General features: G+C 43.5%; 1 protein-coding gene across 1 annotated transcript in view; it reads left to right on the forward strand.

The window, feature by feature from the left end:
- The window catches only part of LOC146199468 (uncharacterized), a 51,499-nt gene extending 36,585 nt beyond the window's left edge, over positions 1–14,914 (forward strand). The window contains exon 2 of the mRNA XM_084594955.1: positions 12,373–14,914. Within this exon, the coding sequence (XP_084451081.1) occupies positions 12,373–12,378 (6 nt within the window). The 3' untranslated portion in view covers positions 12,379–14,914. The remainder of the gene's footprint in view (positions 1–12,372) is intronic.
- The last annotated feature ends 750 nt before the right edge of the window (positions 14,915–15,664 follow it).

Here is a 15,664-nt window from a genome sequence, read left to right on the forward strand (position 1 = left end):
GTTTGTGATTGACTATAGAATTGTGACAGACACTGCGCCTTTTTTTTTTTGCTGTCGACCACTTTTAAACGCCGCTGATGCCTGCTGTACTGCGCCTATTTCTATATATGCTCTGTGGTGCGGCGTTCGAGGAAGTGCCAAATGAAAGGCGCCGCACGGATGGATGAACGCCCGGCGGGGTCAGCTTCGTATAAGCGTGAATCTCCTGGTGACGTCATCACCAGTCATGACGTCATATACGGATGTGACATCATTATCACTTCCGATTATTAGACATGACCAGATGTGATGTCATGATGACCTAAGATGATGATGATGATGGTGATTATAATGATGATGGTGATGATGATGATGATGATGATAACTTTATTTTCCACCGGATAAGGAGGCCCCAAATTCCCGCCCCCGGCACGCAGGCCTAAGGGACGGGAGCAGAGACCTCCGCGATCAGAAGCAGGCAAAGAGGTCTTGGCTCTTCGCGGCTTCTTCCGCCAGGCGGATGGCTTGTAGCTGTGGAGCAGGGGCCTCGCTCCGCAGCAGGGCTTCCCAGGCTTCTCTACAATTTATATTTGTTTTAGCCCCTGGGGAGCTAGTACATTCCCAGATTATATGGTCGAGGGTCCCTCTCTCCCCACAGTGCTTGCATTTATCGTTTTTTCTATCTTCCATTTGGACATAATATGCCCAGACCGGGTTTACAAAGTTCCCAGCTTGCAGGCGCCGCCATGCGACTGCCTCCCTATTGTTTAGACTTTTATCCGGTGGTGGCACCAGTCTCCTGCTTAACCTGTAATTTTGAAGAATCATCCGGTCATGACGTCACTGCCGATGAGATCAGAGAGATCACAATATGACGGCTATGGCCGTCTCGAAACATCTAACCATTACTATTGGTTAGTGATAGTTAACCATGACGCACTTTGTGAGTACTAGTTAATGTCTGGTTAGTGTTAGTTAAACATATCTTAACTAGTAAGTGATGATTAGTGATGTTACGATGACCTCCAAATGCATTGGTTCCTATGGGCTAGCCCATTAGGAGGAGCACGTTCGCTAGCTGTACTCTTTTCGGAAGCTGCTTAACCATTTTATTATAGTTGTAAATTATCATGAAATTATCGTGGAAATGCCTTAAATCATGTTCCGATACCATTCGATTGCTATTGAGTATCGGTTCAATGGTGACTGGCATATGCCCATATAAGGCATGAACCCGAAGCGCGGACACATTTGCTAGCGACAGTATGAGGCATTAAAGGCCGCCTTAATACTGGAGGCAAGAACTCCAGGAGTTCTCAGCGCATCTTGGGCAGTGAGCGACCGCAGTTTGTTCCAATGTGGCGCACACGTCCTAAGAGCGTTGACTCCTTTCTCGCTTAACATATTTTTCATTTAGTGACCATCAGTTTCCCAACCGAAATGTTGGATTAAATTATAGTGCAACTTACACTTTAAACAGCTCATCTAAAGGAATAACTATTTTTACATGCCTACACGTATTTCCCGCTAATAATGCGTGGCTTAATACTTTCGCCTTGACTAGTCGGTAATACCGGTAATACATCACAGCCCGTTAAGTAGCGCGAGAAATGAAAACAAAATAGGAGCCATGCAGAAACCAAGCGCTGACTGCCGGCTGTTATATTATAATGAAGAGCAGGCTATGCATGTTTACAAATCAAGATCATCGCTTGCACAATTGCGGTAAACGAAAAAAAAAAGAAAGAAAGATAGCTGAGGGCTCATCCCACAGTGGCAAAAACGGTGGACGAGGGAATCATGAGATAAAATAGCTCGCAAGCCACTTAGTCACACGCCATGAACAGAGGAAGCACAGACAAGTTTCGGAAGATGGTTTAGTTTCGTTTTAAGGAGTTTTAAAGTTCCTAAAGCGGCTCAAGATATGAGACACCGTAGAGGACGGCTCCGGAAATTTCGACCACCTGGATTTTTTTTTTCACGGGTACCTTGCTTCTCGCCTTCATCAAAAAGCGGCAGCCGCGGCCGGGATTTACAATCGTCCTCTCCTCCCAGCGGTTCTAAACATAATTCCATTACTGCTCCCAAAGAGCACATTGATAAACTTGCGAGCAGTTCGCAGTTTGATCAGTATTTACTTTCCCTCCGAAGTCTCGCTTTAATAAGGCAGGGTTTTTTTCATCATTTCTGTTCCCATAAGGTTCCCTGTTTACAAGTGACAAGCGAAGAAGCGTTTAGGCGATTGAACCGGGTGCAACCTCTGCGTTCTACCACAGCAGAAGCCCTGCCGGAAGCATCCTGTAGACAAGTTCACTTCAGCCCATAATGCAGCTGTGCTCCTAAAGTTGAATGGCAGTGATTTTTTTTTCTCGAACCTTAGGGTCCTGCAGCCAGTCTTTCCTAAACTTCTGCACATACTTGACAAGTCCGTCGGGCCGCATGGACAGCATCAGCACAGCAGATTCGATGAGCGCATGCATTAGAAAAAATGTCCTAAAATCAATTCTGGGCGTATTTGGCGCGTTCGAATATTCACCGCCTTTAGATCTCACTGAAGTCATGCGCTCACAGCGACGTTCACTGGAAGAAATGAATATAATTTCAAAGAAATCGCACTAGTATAAAGAAAAATTGCAGGAGCACGAAATGCGCCCATAAAAAAAAAAAAAAAAACGACAGCCCTGAAAAACCGCCAAAAATCCAGCCTTCCACGGTAGAGCATTTCTGCTCACTGTAAAAACCGCAAAATTTAGCTGGAAAACTGCTAACTCGGCAACACTCAGCATCGGTCAGCAAACTTGGAAATAACAGAATTTTGAGGGATCTCCCAGTGATATTTGCGTTTTTCGAGTGCTTTTACTTCATACTCGTGTAAGGAAGGTACCTATAGTATTGCCATATACTGGCTTCACTGGACGCTCAGGGGCTTTGAGAGAGCACCGCATGTGTTAATTAGCAGAGCGACCATCTTGCCGACCACTGTAAGAAATACGGGATATCTGATTGTGAATGCACTATGGACCTGAACGTGAATTTGAATGTCAACACTATGAGTCTGAGATAAAGCATGCGAAAGAGAGAAGTGGGAAATCATTTACACCTGATTTATTTTAAATGGGTTGACCGGTGCTTTAGCGCGCTGTCAGTTTCACGATCAAAGAAAGGATTTACCTTTCTGAATGATATTTATATATATCCTGACTTATATTCAACTTTAACCACTTTACTGGTTTTGCTCGCTGTTATTTCCTCCTTGTTATTTCCCTTAGTATCTCTTTGCTTATACATGTTTTATCCACGATACTGTTTTTTTTTTTCTGCACGACTGTCTGAGTGCTTTCACAGAGAGGCATTGACTCTGTTTTGCGATGACATATTTTCAGCATATTCGTCTGGTCGTCTCATGACGTGTCGGGTTATCTGGCGCCTGGTTCTGCAAACGTTTTGCAGATCTCGCTTTAATACTCTATGATTTGACTTTTTTTTTTTTTCGAGAAAGGAGATATACGAAAGAAACTCATTGAAAGTGCATACAGTTGTGAGCTGTATACGTTTTTCTGAGTAGATGTATGATATGTGATGAGTACCTCGGCTTTTGCGCTGCATTATACTTGAAGAAAGAGATTCCTGCAACGGGCAACAAGTTTGTTGCAAAGATAATTCGGTCCTCAAGGTGTCATCGTCATTTGCTTCGTTTATTGCTAATGCTTCTCTGAAGACTCCAGTGCTAACTGAATAGGTGAAACCAGACGAAAAGTCGTTCAATTGTCCTATAACGTGCATCTTTGAGATTGTTAATTAAGTGTCCGAAGTGAGGAGGAAGGACTTTAGCGAATAAAGTAGTCAAAGGCGAAAGCCCGAGTGCCACATTCTGCTAAGCAACTGGCACTAATTAGTAAATAATTAATCAATACATAATTACTAATAACTGACTAGTCATCAAGCAGGCAATTGATTAATTATTAGTTAGTAAATCAATGAAATACCTAATTAGTCATCGATTATTAATTAATTAATTAATTAATTAGTAATTGATCATTGATTGCCATATGGCCATATAAGGCACACATTCGCGCATACTGTGGTGGTGCTCTGTGATTGATCAAGAGCTCTATGACGCCATTCCGCCTCAGCCAATCAGAGCCGCCGCAAAAGCGGGACACATTTTGTCCACGACAGCATGAGCCATTAAAGGCTTTCACCTTAATTATTATTACGAGTTCCGCAGAGGGTTTGCACTGTCTTGGATTATGGCGTTTAACGTGCTAAAGCGACTCGGGCTATGAGAAGCGCCATAGGGGAGGGCTCCGGAAATTTCTGCTACATGGTTCTTTGACGTGTACTGACATCGCGCAGCACACGGGCGCATTGCTTGTCGCTTCCACCGAAAAGCGGCCGCCGCGGCCGGGAATTTGATCCTGCGTCCCTGGGCACAGCAGTCGAGCACCCTAACCACAGAGCCACCGCGGCGGCCTTTTCCACTGTATTTCCATACGTTTTAACGCAATAACTTTAGGGCGGACTTTACGATGTCCTCTATAGCGAAAATCCGGATTGGCCCAAAAGGTCTTGACGTCAAAACACATGGCCTCGTTCTGGTAATTCGAAAGCCCTACAGCAGATATACTGGCGCCGGGCGTGCTTTTGCGCTCGGCGGCGACAGTGAGCCAGTGAACAGTTTTCGCTGCTTTCTTTCTATGCAAAGCTGCGTTTGCGGAGCCTTTAATGCTATCTCGTCATTCTGCTAATTGATGCTTAGGAGTTCCCGAAGTTTTTTTTTTTTTTTCTTTTTCATCGATTTTTAAGAACACCGGTTTATGTCAGGGCCCGGGCTATAGATTTCTTCTCATTCAATTATCATTGCCATTTCATTCATGTTAGCCTTTGGAGGGAAACAAGCATAGCAAAGCTGATTCACAATAACCGAAAACAATCTTCTAAGCAAATAATGCTTTGTTATGGCTGGGAAATATATGGTGAGACAAAGAAATCGGCTGCATGAATGCATATATGTAAGTATTTTGCGCCAGAAAAAAAAAAAAAAGGGGGGGGGGGGGGGGGGCTTGTTTTTGGCGGACGTCAAGTTCGCAGCTTGACGTATGCAACATTTGCGCAAAAATATTGTGTCAAACTTTCGCCTTTATTAAATAATGTTTTATTTTTCACTTATCCGTGTTGCTGTCTTCAGCTGGTTTATGAAACGGCTTCAACAGAAGATTTTGCCTCGATTTGTTTTTAGTATGTCGTTGGTTTGGTGCCCTTTTAATACTATGTTACTATTGGGCTGCGTTTGTAGACACGACAAGAACTAGAGGCAAGGCAGGAGAAGCAAGAAGAGCCCTAACCTCTCCTCACATAGTGATGCCACTGCCTGAATAAAACACACACCGCAACACACATACATAAACAAATATTCACATCTGACGCAGAAAAAAAAAAAATGGCGAAGCGGAACACGCGTTGATTCTCTTTTAGCTTTCGCCAATGTGATCAGTGTGAATTATAGGCGGTCAGAGTAACATAGCGAGCGGTGTTCAGTGCGGGAAATGTTATTCGCGGTTGACGACCAGCGAGCTCCAACACTCCTTTCTGCCGAAAGATTATAATATTCGCGCAATAAGAATAATGAGCGAGGCTTCGAACAATAAGGCAACTTAAGCTGCGTCACTTTATTGCCTCCAAGGGAACAAACGCTGCGAGCCAACTTTGTTGCCTTGGAAAGGAAAGCACAAGGGAGTAGTATTTCAGTGTTTTATGGAGTACGCCAATTCAGCTTCCGAAACGAGAAGTTGTTTCAGATTTTGAGCTCTTATCCATGGCCATGGAAAAGGTACGACAAAGGGCCGCGGAGTACACAGATCTCGAAGACGTAACTGGTGCAGAACACCACAAATCTTCGACTGGGACGGGCAGCCGAGGCAAAAGACAACAGACTGTTTACAGCAGCAACAACAACAATAGCAAGATAAAATGAATACGTACATATTTCATACGCAAAAGAGATACCTCGGAGATCTGTGCTCTATAAGTAAGCATTAGCATCAGCACTGCAACTTTCCGTGAGTGGTGAGCAAGAAAGGTGAAGAAAAGCAGAATATTAAAGCAGGATGCGTAGCGGCCATCTTGTTTTCTTCAGCTAACTGCACTTGTGGTGGAGGCAAAAATATTTTCTTTATTAAAAAAAGCTGTGACTGTAATTTTGCCTTGCCAAAGGCGTGAAATCAATTTTGTCAACGCTAACTTGCGCCCGATCTGAACTGGCATTATAGGGCTGACCCGGTCTTCTGGCGCTTCAGTGGCATATATATATATACCGGGTGTCCCAACTAACTTGAACCAAGGGATACAAAATAATACATTTGAGGTAGGTCAGTGAAACCAATTGCATTCAACTGCCAGCCTCCTTGCGCACTACAGGCGATTTTTTGTTTTACAATTACTTAATTAGCTAATTATGTTAATTTTTCGAATTGATTAAATATCGGCTTTAGACCAAACATGTGAATTGGAAACTTGTAGAGCACCTTCAGAAACCCCCATTCCATTAATTGCGATAAAGAAAGTCTCACGTGTATCTTTTTTTCTGGGCTCAAAAGAAAGCCCGCGAAATACAAATAATACCACGTGACTAGTGCATTTGTGCGCTGCGATTGTGGTGCTCTCAGTCGTGGTCTGAGCGAACGAAATTAGCTGCGGCCGTGTCTCCTTTGCCCCGTTAAAGCGGCAGGCCGATATGCCTGTGATGGCTTCTTCGCCCGCGTCCGACAGCCGGCCCACGTGATGGTGCAAGCAGCACCCAGAGCGGCGAGCCGACACCACCGGGATACTAACAAACCTTCCTTCTCTCCCATCAGCGAACTTTACGGTAAACGGATGAACGATAAGGTATCAGCCACTGAATCTGCGCATACAGGCTTGGGGAAAGGGGCGAGATGACATGTGACTCGACTACAATTAGCGCTGCACCTTCATTTGCCGGTTCTTTATCGTCATCCGCCTGTCGTGATGTAGGCTGCTGCGGTGCAAAGGCCTGGCGAAGATCGCGGTGACAACGGGCGAGCTCAAGCTCGCTCCAACCATCGCCAACATTTCTGCCTGCCGCTGCAACGGGACCATCGGGTCACGGCCGCAGCTGATTTCGTTCGCTCAAACCACGACTGAGAGCACCACGATCGCTGCGCTCAAATGCGCTAGTCACGTGGTATTATTTGTATTTCGCGGGCTTTCTTTTGAGCCCGGAAAAAAAAGATACACGTGAGACTTTCTTCATCGCAATTAATGGAATGGGGGTTTCTGAAGGTGCTCTACAACTTTCCAATTCGCACTTTTGGTCTTAGGTGAATATTTATTAAATTAGAAAAATTAAAATAATTAGCCAATTAACTAATTGCAAAACAAAAAATTGCGTGTAGTGCGCAAGCAGGCTGGTAGTTGTATGCAACTGGTTTCACTGACCTACCTCAAATATATTATTTTGTAACCCTTGGTTCAAGTTAGCTGGGACACCCGGTATACCAAGACATTCGCTCTGTTCTGGCCGGTTCTCTGCCGCTTCCTATCTTCCTTTGACGCGTAGATGTGTCGTCGCGTTTATTTTGAATATGAAATTCCAATCCCCGACTATACGAACTCAAAGTCATTTTCAGCAGCGTGTTCACCGCATCACCCGACGCCCATTGGAGGTTGTGGTATACGACCATGAACTTTTCGGACGCGTTAGGGGGCCAATTTTGCATTCGCTTCCTGTGGGTAGTGCCCTGCAACTGGTCCTGTCTTCAGTTATCTTGATCAATCGGAAAATTTCCTCTGTTACTTAAAAGTACTTCCTGCCGGTCGAGTTGGTTCATGTTTGAGTTAACAGAAAATTATGCCAACGCAGGAGACAAAATAAAAGGGACAAGTGTCGCCGTCTATGATGGCGGCGGAGTTTTGATATGACGGGAACTATATAACCATGTCGTAATAAAAGGGCTGGTCTGTATTTCATAATCATAACTAAATGTGTTTAAATGATTACGGCTCCTGCTAAACACTTGTTCCTTGTGTCTTCTTTTGTTCGTTCCCCTCCCTGGATAATTTCAGCGAGTTCCCAGTAAAAAAATTAACAGCTATAAACTGCAGTGATAGTTACCACGCCTGCCAATATGTCGCTATAGAAAGTGTGGCCTCCATTTCTTCACGTTGCGAGTGTCGTATTTACTCACATAAATAACGCATCCCCACAATGTTCATTCAAATTTTGGAAGCATTATACGACCAAAGTGTAAATCTGACAACACGCACCTAACGCATGCGCCAAACAGGAGCATTTTTTTTAAGGCGAGCGTATACCAACGCACGGGATAAATCTGAAAAACAAGCGGTAGTACTTCTTTTACTTTCGACCATAGATGCGTCCTCTGGCAGGTGGTAACTGGCAAGTGATGATATGATCGGCCACTGAATGGCCGGCGGCTTTCATGACGTCACCTACCTAAAGGTTACCTGACAATCTACTTTCTTTCGTTAAACCTTTCTGTGACGTCAGCAGAGGCATATATACCACGTGGTTTAGCCGAGTTAATTTAGTCGGCTTAGAAATTGATAGCAAGCCTGGTCCTTCGCGGCAGTCATTGGAGGCAGAAATACGCTTCGCCAACAGAAGTGAACAATTTGCGGACGAGAATGCAGCGACAACGTCACCTACATCAATCATATACGCCAACTTTGCGATATGACACTTTATAATAGGTTTAGCCACGTTCAACATGTTTTTTACAGCAAAGTGCGTCTTTTATGCGAGCAAATACGATACTCCTCCCGCTGTGATTCGTGCCTCTCTCCACGTTCAGACAAGTGTATACGAACTCAAAGACGTGCCCATCGAATCCTTAAGGTTTTCCTTAGCTGCAAAAGTATGGAATAGAAGCAGGCTGGATCACGACACAAGCTTGTGCCTAACCTTGGGTTTCTTTGTGCGCTGTTGCGAGCAAATGGGCCGTGGTCTCCGGCTTCTCCTGGTGTCCGGCAGCGCGTGTCCAATAAGAATATATATATATATATATATATATATATATATATATATATATATATCTTGCGTCGGTTCGTGCTTCGGTCTCGAAGTTGTCCAGAAAAATGACTCGTTTGGAGACAGCGAAGAAAGTGTGTTATCAACATGCGTCGCTCAACCTGTAGGTACCAAGCAGCATTGCCGTTTGCGCAGAGCTAATTATGTTACTCACAAAGAAACAACATATCAGCCAATACACATAACATATATAAAAGCAGATCAGTAATATGTATTTTCTTCTTTGAACTGAGTTTACGGTGATTTCGTCATCAGGGACTCAAAGCAAAACACCACACCTGTGAAGGTTATTCATTGAGCTGTCGGAGTGGCTCTGCGTGTTGAAGCTTTGGTGCAAAGAGAATGGAAGGGAATGGAGCTTCAACTACGGCATAGCGGAACGCCGCGCTGTTCGTGCCATCGATCATGCACTCTGTTCAAAGGCAAGTCTGTCCTGTTCCCCGAACCCCCTCTCTGCAAACCCCCTTTCACAGACATGCCTGTGAGCCAAGAGAGCGACTTCACGGGTGGGACAGAAAAAACGAAACAAAAACAAACAAAAAACCACCACATTGATTCATGTCCGCTAAACGCCGGCCAAGAACGCGCTCAGCAAAATCGCAATGAGTGCCAAACGAACTCTTTTTAGAACCGCCATTCTGGAACGGTCGACTTCACTGTAGGCCGAACACTCTGCCTTGTTTGGAGACAACTTCATTTCCCTACTGCCACCGGCCACGTTGATTCCGTTCTTGGCACTGACAATCGTGATACACTGTAACTAAAATCGCACTCTTAAAGGTGCATTTCCGTGCCTTTAGCGGCCTTCCAGAAAGAGAGCATTGAAGTACTGATGCACCCTTTTATTCGGGTGCAACAAGCAGCACTGCGCCCATTAAAAGGCGCCTCTGTGCACCTCTTCTGGAGGGTACAGATACGGTAATGAACCTTTAAGGGTGCGATTTCGTCTACAGCGTACGTGCGCAGCAAATAAACAAGGTGACAAATGCAAGAGCTCCTAACTTCAGGTAGTAATACCAAGTTTATTTGAGTTGAAATTTTCTTTTTTTTTCTTTTTAGAAAATGAATGTTTGACTAACCAAAATGGTTGTTGGGCAAAACACTTCTCTTCACGGGCGGTTTGCAGGCATAAAAGCAAAATAACTGAAAACAAGAAATAAAACAGGGCTACAACAATGTACTAGGGCTGCTTGGCAGATAAGGAGACGTTAATTGTGCCCTTCGGGCTGAATCTTACTTCATTATTCCTCTGAAGGAACGCGAGGACAATCTGAGTAATTTACTTACCTCCCCGGCTACTTCCGGATACGTGAATGTTAGTTTTGGGGCATTAAAACCAATTTATCGCGACTAAAACTGAATTTAAACACTTTTCCACCGCATAATTAACTCTTTACCGAGGAGGAGACCGTAGTTGCCGATGATGATGATATATATCTTCTAGGGCAAGCGCTAACAGTTCTTGTCAACACATGCAATTTACTTTGAAATCGGCCGCTGGTGGCGACAGTGTTATCTTTGTTTCCCCTTTTGTCTTTTATAAAAGGCCCGTTATCATTGAGAGTGATCTCTAGCTGCTAGAGAGCCATGGTCATAATTCACAAGGGACTATACCCAAGTCTGTCCCTTTAAAATACAGGAAATAACGTGGGCAGTGGACAGCGATATACATAGCATTGACGCTATGTATAGTTTCAAGCGTAGGTTAATCGAGGGCTCATATGGGAAGATTGCTTCTTCCTTCGTCCCCTCTTTCAAACCAACATTAAGTCCTAAATATTTATGTTGTCTTCTCTTTCTTTCCTTTTTTTCTCTTTGTTCCCTTTCCCACATATGGGGTAGCCTACTGAGCATCACCTAGTTAACCTCCCTGCAATTCTGTTTCATTCTTTCTCTCTCTCATGGCGCTGGCTATCATGCGAAATGAAATGCGTTCACATCTTCGTTAAAAAAAAAAAGGTGATCCGCCGATATTATTTGTATCATTTGTGTAAATGGCAAGCTCGCATTTGCCCCTAAATTTAGTTGTTCGGATTTTTAGAGATGACACTGAAAGGCTAGAAGGTGCATTGATGATTTTTGTACATTCGACTTCTGCTCAGGAATGTGCGCATAAAACACAATATAAAGTAAAAAGCTACGGCATCCAGCACTGACTGCCGTTTGACAGGGTGAGGATAATTGAATGCTCTCGCATCAAGTGTCCTTGCATAGTGACAACAACATTGTTTTCTTGTTTGTTTTTTTATTCTTCCCTCTTCTAGAACCGCTTTCCACCTGAACCAATTTTCTTATGACAGTTTATGCGGGGGCTGCAGGATCCGATTGCAAAAGCCACCGCAGGCAGGCAGGTTAGGTTAGGTTAGGTTTCCTTTCTCCCAGTAAACAGTTCAGCTTCTTGGGGTATATGCTTAGAAAAATTGGTCACTGACCCAACTTATTGTAGACAAAACGTTAACAACAGCACTGTTTGACAAAGTAATCTTTGCGTCATTTAGCTAAATTCGTAACCATCGTCATCATTGCTTCCTTTAATATTATCTATATCACTCCCTGTGGAAAGTAACGTAAAGCTACTGAGACGTATTTTGAGATCCGTTCTCTGATAGAATAAAATATTGTAAGAAACACAGGCCCTGAAGGTTCTTGTCGCGTTTCGTTTTCTAAAATAGGTTGGTATAAAGGATAGCTACTCTTTTTCATAATAATAAATATGAACCCTAACCACACATTTTGCAAACTAAACTCCGCGTTTTATTTTACGCTATCAATCTTCTCTAAGGACCGCTACAAACATATTTCAGCTGCACATGTTTCCGGCATCATAAATTTGTGCTGGGAACAAAACATTTCCAAATTACTCATGATGTCATGAGAAAGTTTCCACAGTGCCGCAGTGAAAATCATAGTTGTAGTCTAGATATAGTTGGACGCCTAGCCGGGTGTTTATTTTTCTTTGTAAGGATGTCAAATACTAATATATAACATCATTGATAGGAGGCTTCATTTCGGAGGTATGTTAAGCGCATCCGAACTGTGCAGGTTGTCAATCAGTTCGTAACATTAATTACGGTTTTCAAAACTCTGTAATATAAAAAATTCCATTTTCCCCCCGAACTACTCAAGTTCCTGTATTCTGATCAGTTTGTTACAGAACCAAAATATTCTTTTTCGTTAAGGAAAGTTGTCGAGAAATACTTTAGAATGAGGGCAAATAAAGAATATTTGCCGAAGAATACTTATTGGCATTCTGTAAGTTCTAATCACACGCCCTCAGCACGCTGTCCTATAATTGACATCATTCTTTTCCTGTGTGCTTTTTTCAGACCTAGCGGTCGCCGAGCGACGAGAACCAGGCCACCAAGCCGGCGCGAAGCTCACAACGGTGTCGCCGTCTCAGCGGCTGCGACAGAGGCCCCGCGGACGGGACGCTGCACGGAGGCCACGGTGAACAGAGACAGTGAAAGTGTGCGGGCAACTGTGCTTCACAAGATTTCGCTAGTGGTGTGTTCCGTTTCGTCTTATCGTTCGTATACCGCGTCGACACGCGTAATCCGCGACGACGAGGCATGCATGAAGGATCGAGCGCTGCTCCCGCAAAAATCGGCGCCCTCGGTCGAGTCACAGTCGCGTCTGTACGAAAAGACGCGAGTTAAGACGATCTGTACAGAACTTTTTCCGAAAGCGGGAGTGTCAAGTGAACATATTCGCGATACGCGCAATGGCTGTTCCGGCCACTGTTTAAAGTAACATGGTACGCAGTTGTGTGGATAAATGCGGTAGTTTCGGTTTTTAATCAATGTGGGGTTTGTGCGGGCTTTGTGCACCTCGCTGAAGGGCTTGACGACGAGAGGTTGGTGGCTCAAGCTGAGAAAAAAAGAAAAGAAAGAGAGTTGCCTATTTGCTTTGAAGTAGTACGAAAACAAAAAAGAAAGAAAACGCGTTCAAAAGCGAGGCGTCTCTCTATATTGTTGCATTATATTCTCGCCCTGCGCATTGTTCCTAGATGCAGCGCATTCTCATTTGAAGCTTTCAAGCCGTTGTCCGTATTTTACCGAAACAAAAAGACGTGTTACTTTCCATTTGCCGCGTTCTCGGAGACACCTTCATAATGGATGCGATTGAGTTCGCTCTCAGCCGTCATGCGGTTGCAGATGTCGCGTGCACACTTTCATTTATCATTATTTATTTACAGATATTTGTTAGAGTGAGCATTAAAGTATGCTTTGTTGATGTTGAATCTCATGCGAGGGTAACCGTACCAGCTTTGCAATGGCGGGCTTGTTCGAAAACTTTTCGCTATTGTAATCACAAATGCGCGTAGCGTTCTTGAGTACACATCAAAATATTATACCAGTGGATCGATCCACCTTGAGCCCCAGTGGGTCCAAGTCCGAGGTTAACTTTCTAGTCATCCCACAGGGGCACTCAATCAGCTCGCTGAGGGTCCAGAAATGTGCTTGTTTTAGTACACAGAATTTGTTTTTCTTCTCTCGTTTCGTGTTGCAGTTTATTTTCACGTGAATGTATATTCAGTTGGAAGCAAGTCAGTGAATGAATTTTAGTTTTATGCAAATGAAGAAGAATCAGTAACCACGTCTTACGCTAACGCAAGCTTGACAGAATGCGGGATTTTTATGAGCGCGTGGCCTGTCGCAACTCGCCAAGTAAAGATACAACGAAACTAAATCCGCTACACTTACAGCCTTCCCATTTTATGCGCAATCACTACTACGACAACAAATGACAATCGAAGGCAGTCAATGCAATGTCCTTATGCATTTGTTTCACGCACGTGTTATGGGCGTGAAGCGTTTGTTAGCAACGCTCGTCAGCATTATTTCGCCAGCGCTTTGGCGCGTGCACGTTGAACTGAAGGTTAAAGATCGCATTAGGTGCTCAAAGTTTTGCAATAAAGTCAACAGCCGAATATATGCGGTTCTATGGGAACATTTGTAATAAAAAAAAAATGGCGGCGTGCGAGTTTCGCAGCCAGCCTAACAATAATAGCTTGTTATATTGCACACGCGTCTCCGTTATGTTTCTAGGACTGTCATCTCCTGAACCAAAAAGAAAGAATTATGCGCTGGCAAATATGAAGCAAATTTCGCAATGAAAATTTTCCAATTTTTACAAAGTATCTAAGATAGCTCACAAAAACAAGTCAGCCACAAAAGACAAAAAAAAAAAAAACCTAACCAGAATTCTATGTCGCTGTAAAGGTTCTGGTTTTTGAAAGGAATGTATCAGGTTTGCAATGCAAATTCGAATAGTCGATCTCGTTTCCAGATGCAGCTTATTTAAGTGAATTGTATTTAAATGTCAAGAAGCTGTTTACCTCTCTATACTATTAGCAGGTAATATGCCTAATCTCGAAAGTTCCAGAACAGCTGCGTACACGCTTTTAGGCTCGAACGCTGTTTCACGGCTTGAACCCTCTAGAATTTGGAACTATATCCGCTTCTGTCAATCTTGCGTGCGCGCACAAAGTTCGTTTTCCTCGAGTTGTCGTTCTAAGTGAACTAAATGTCAGCCATTGAAGGCTAATGTCTCTGCTGTTGCTATCACCGCTTTTCTTGCCAAAGGTGTCAGTTATTCCAGTGGTGAAGAGTGCGCTGCTAATTTTGTGTTCCGATTAAATATACAATATTTGCGTCGGGAGCATAGTGTACATGAGTCCGTCAATCATCTATCACTCTTCTAAAATAAGTAAGACAAACAAAAGGAAACAGTTGAAAAAAATTAAAATGTTCTACCTTTTTGTCTATGGCTTTGTTAGATTCTGTGGCATGTTATTTTTTTTTCTTCGTCGTGATATGTTGTTCTCAATAAATGGTTTTAACGACTGCTTTTCAGAAACTGTCTACATGTTCCTTACTGTGAAGCATCCTCGCTGCTTTCTAGCATTGTGGGTTTACCAGAAATGCTGCAGAATGGCATGCACTTTGAGGAAGCTATCGACGAGGATTTTCTCGCAATAATTTTACAGCTACATTAGCAACTAAGCCAAAATTATTATGCTGGTATGATAGCAAGGACGTTTCGAAGGGGTGGAGGAGACTCCACAGTCTTTCTACTCGAGGGTCTGATGAGTGCTATTTTCGGGGGCTGCTTTTCTACCCAACGATTCATAATGAGGGCCAGATTTAATTCGTTGCGGTACTAGTGCCACGTCAGAAGCAAATGAAGATTAGAGGTAGATGTATTTTTTGCTGTGGTGGATTCAATGTAATGGCGCGCTCTTCGTACGCGCTGCTGTGTAGCGCTATACTTCCAAAAGTCGCAGTTATCATAGCAAATGATTCATATGACCGCTGTAGTCGTGCATACTACAGCGGTCATATGAATCATTTGCTATGATGACTGCGTTAAAACCTAATAATTTACGTTTTGATATTCAGCCATACAGGGAGTTGTTCTATTCATTGGTCAAATTTTGCAACAGTTTGATGTTGGGGAAGATAGTAATTAATAACCAAAGAGTTTCAAAGGCAATGTCTAAGGATGGGTGCCTGTCGCGACACCTTTAATCTTAACGGCTCCTTCATCATCTGCCTTATAAATTGATCCCAATGTAATGGAAGGTTCGAGTACAATGCGACGATTTTTAGGACTGCG

The sequence above is a fragment of the Amblyomma maculatum genome, chromosome 2 (genome assembly GCF_055883805.1).
Source record: "Amblyomma maculatum isolate TAMU_Amacu chromosome 2, ASM5588380v1, whole genome shotgun sequence".
In the NCBI taxonomy this organism is placed as follows: domain Eukaryota; kingdom Metazoa; phylum Arthropoda; class Arachnida; order Ixodida; family Ixodidae; genus Amblyomma; species Amblyomma maculatum.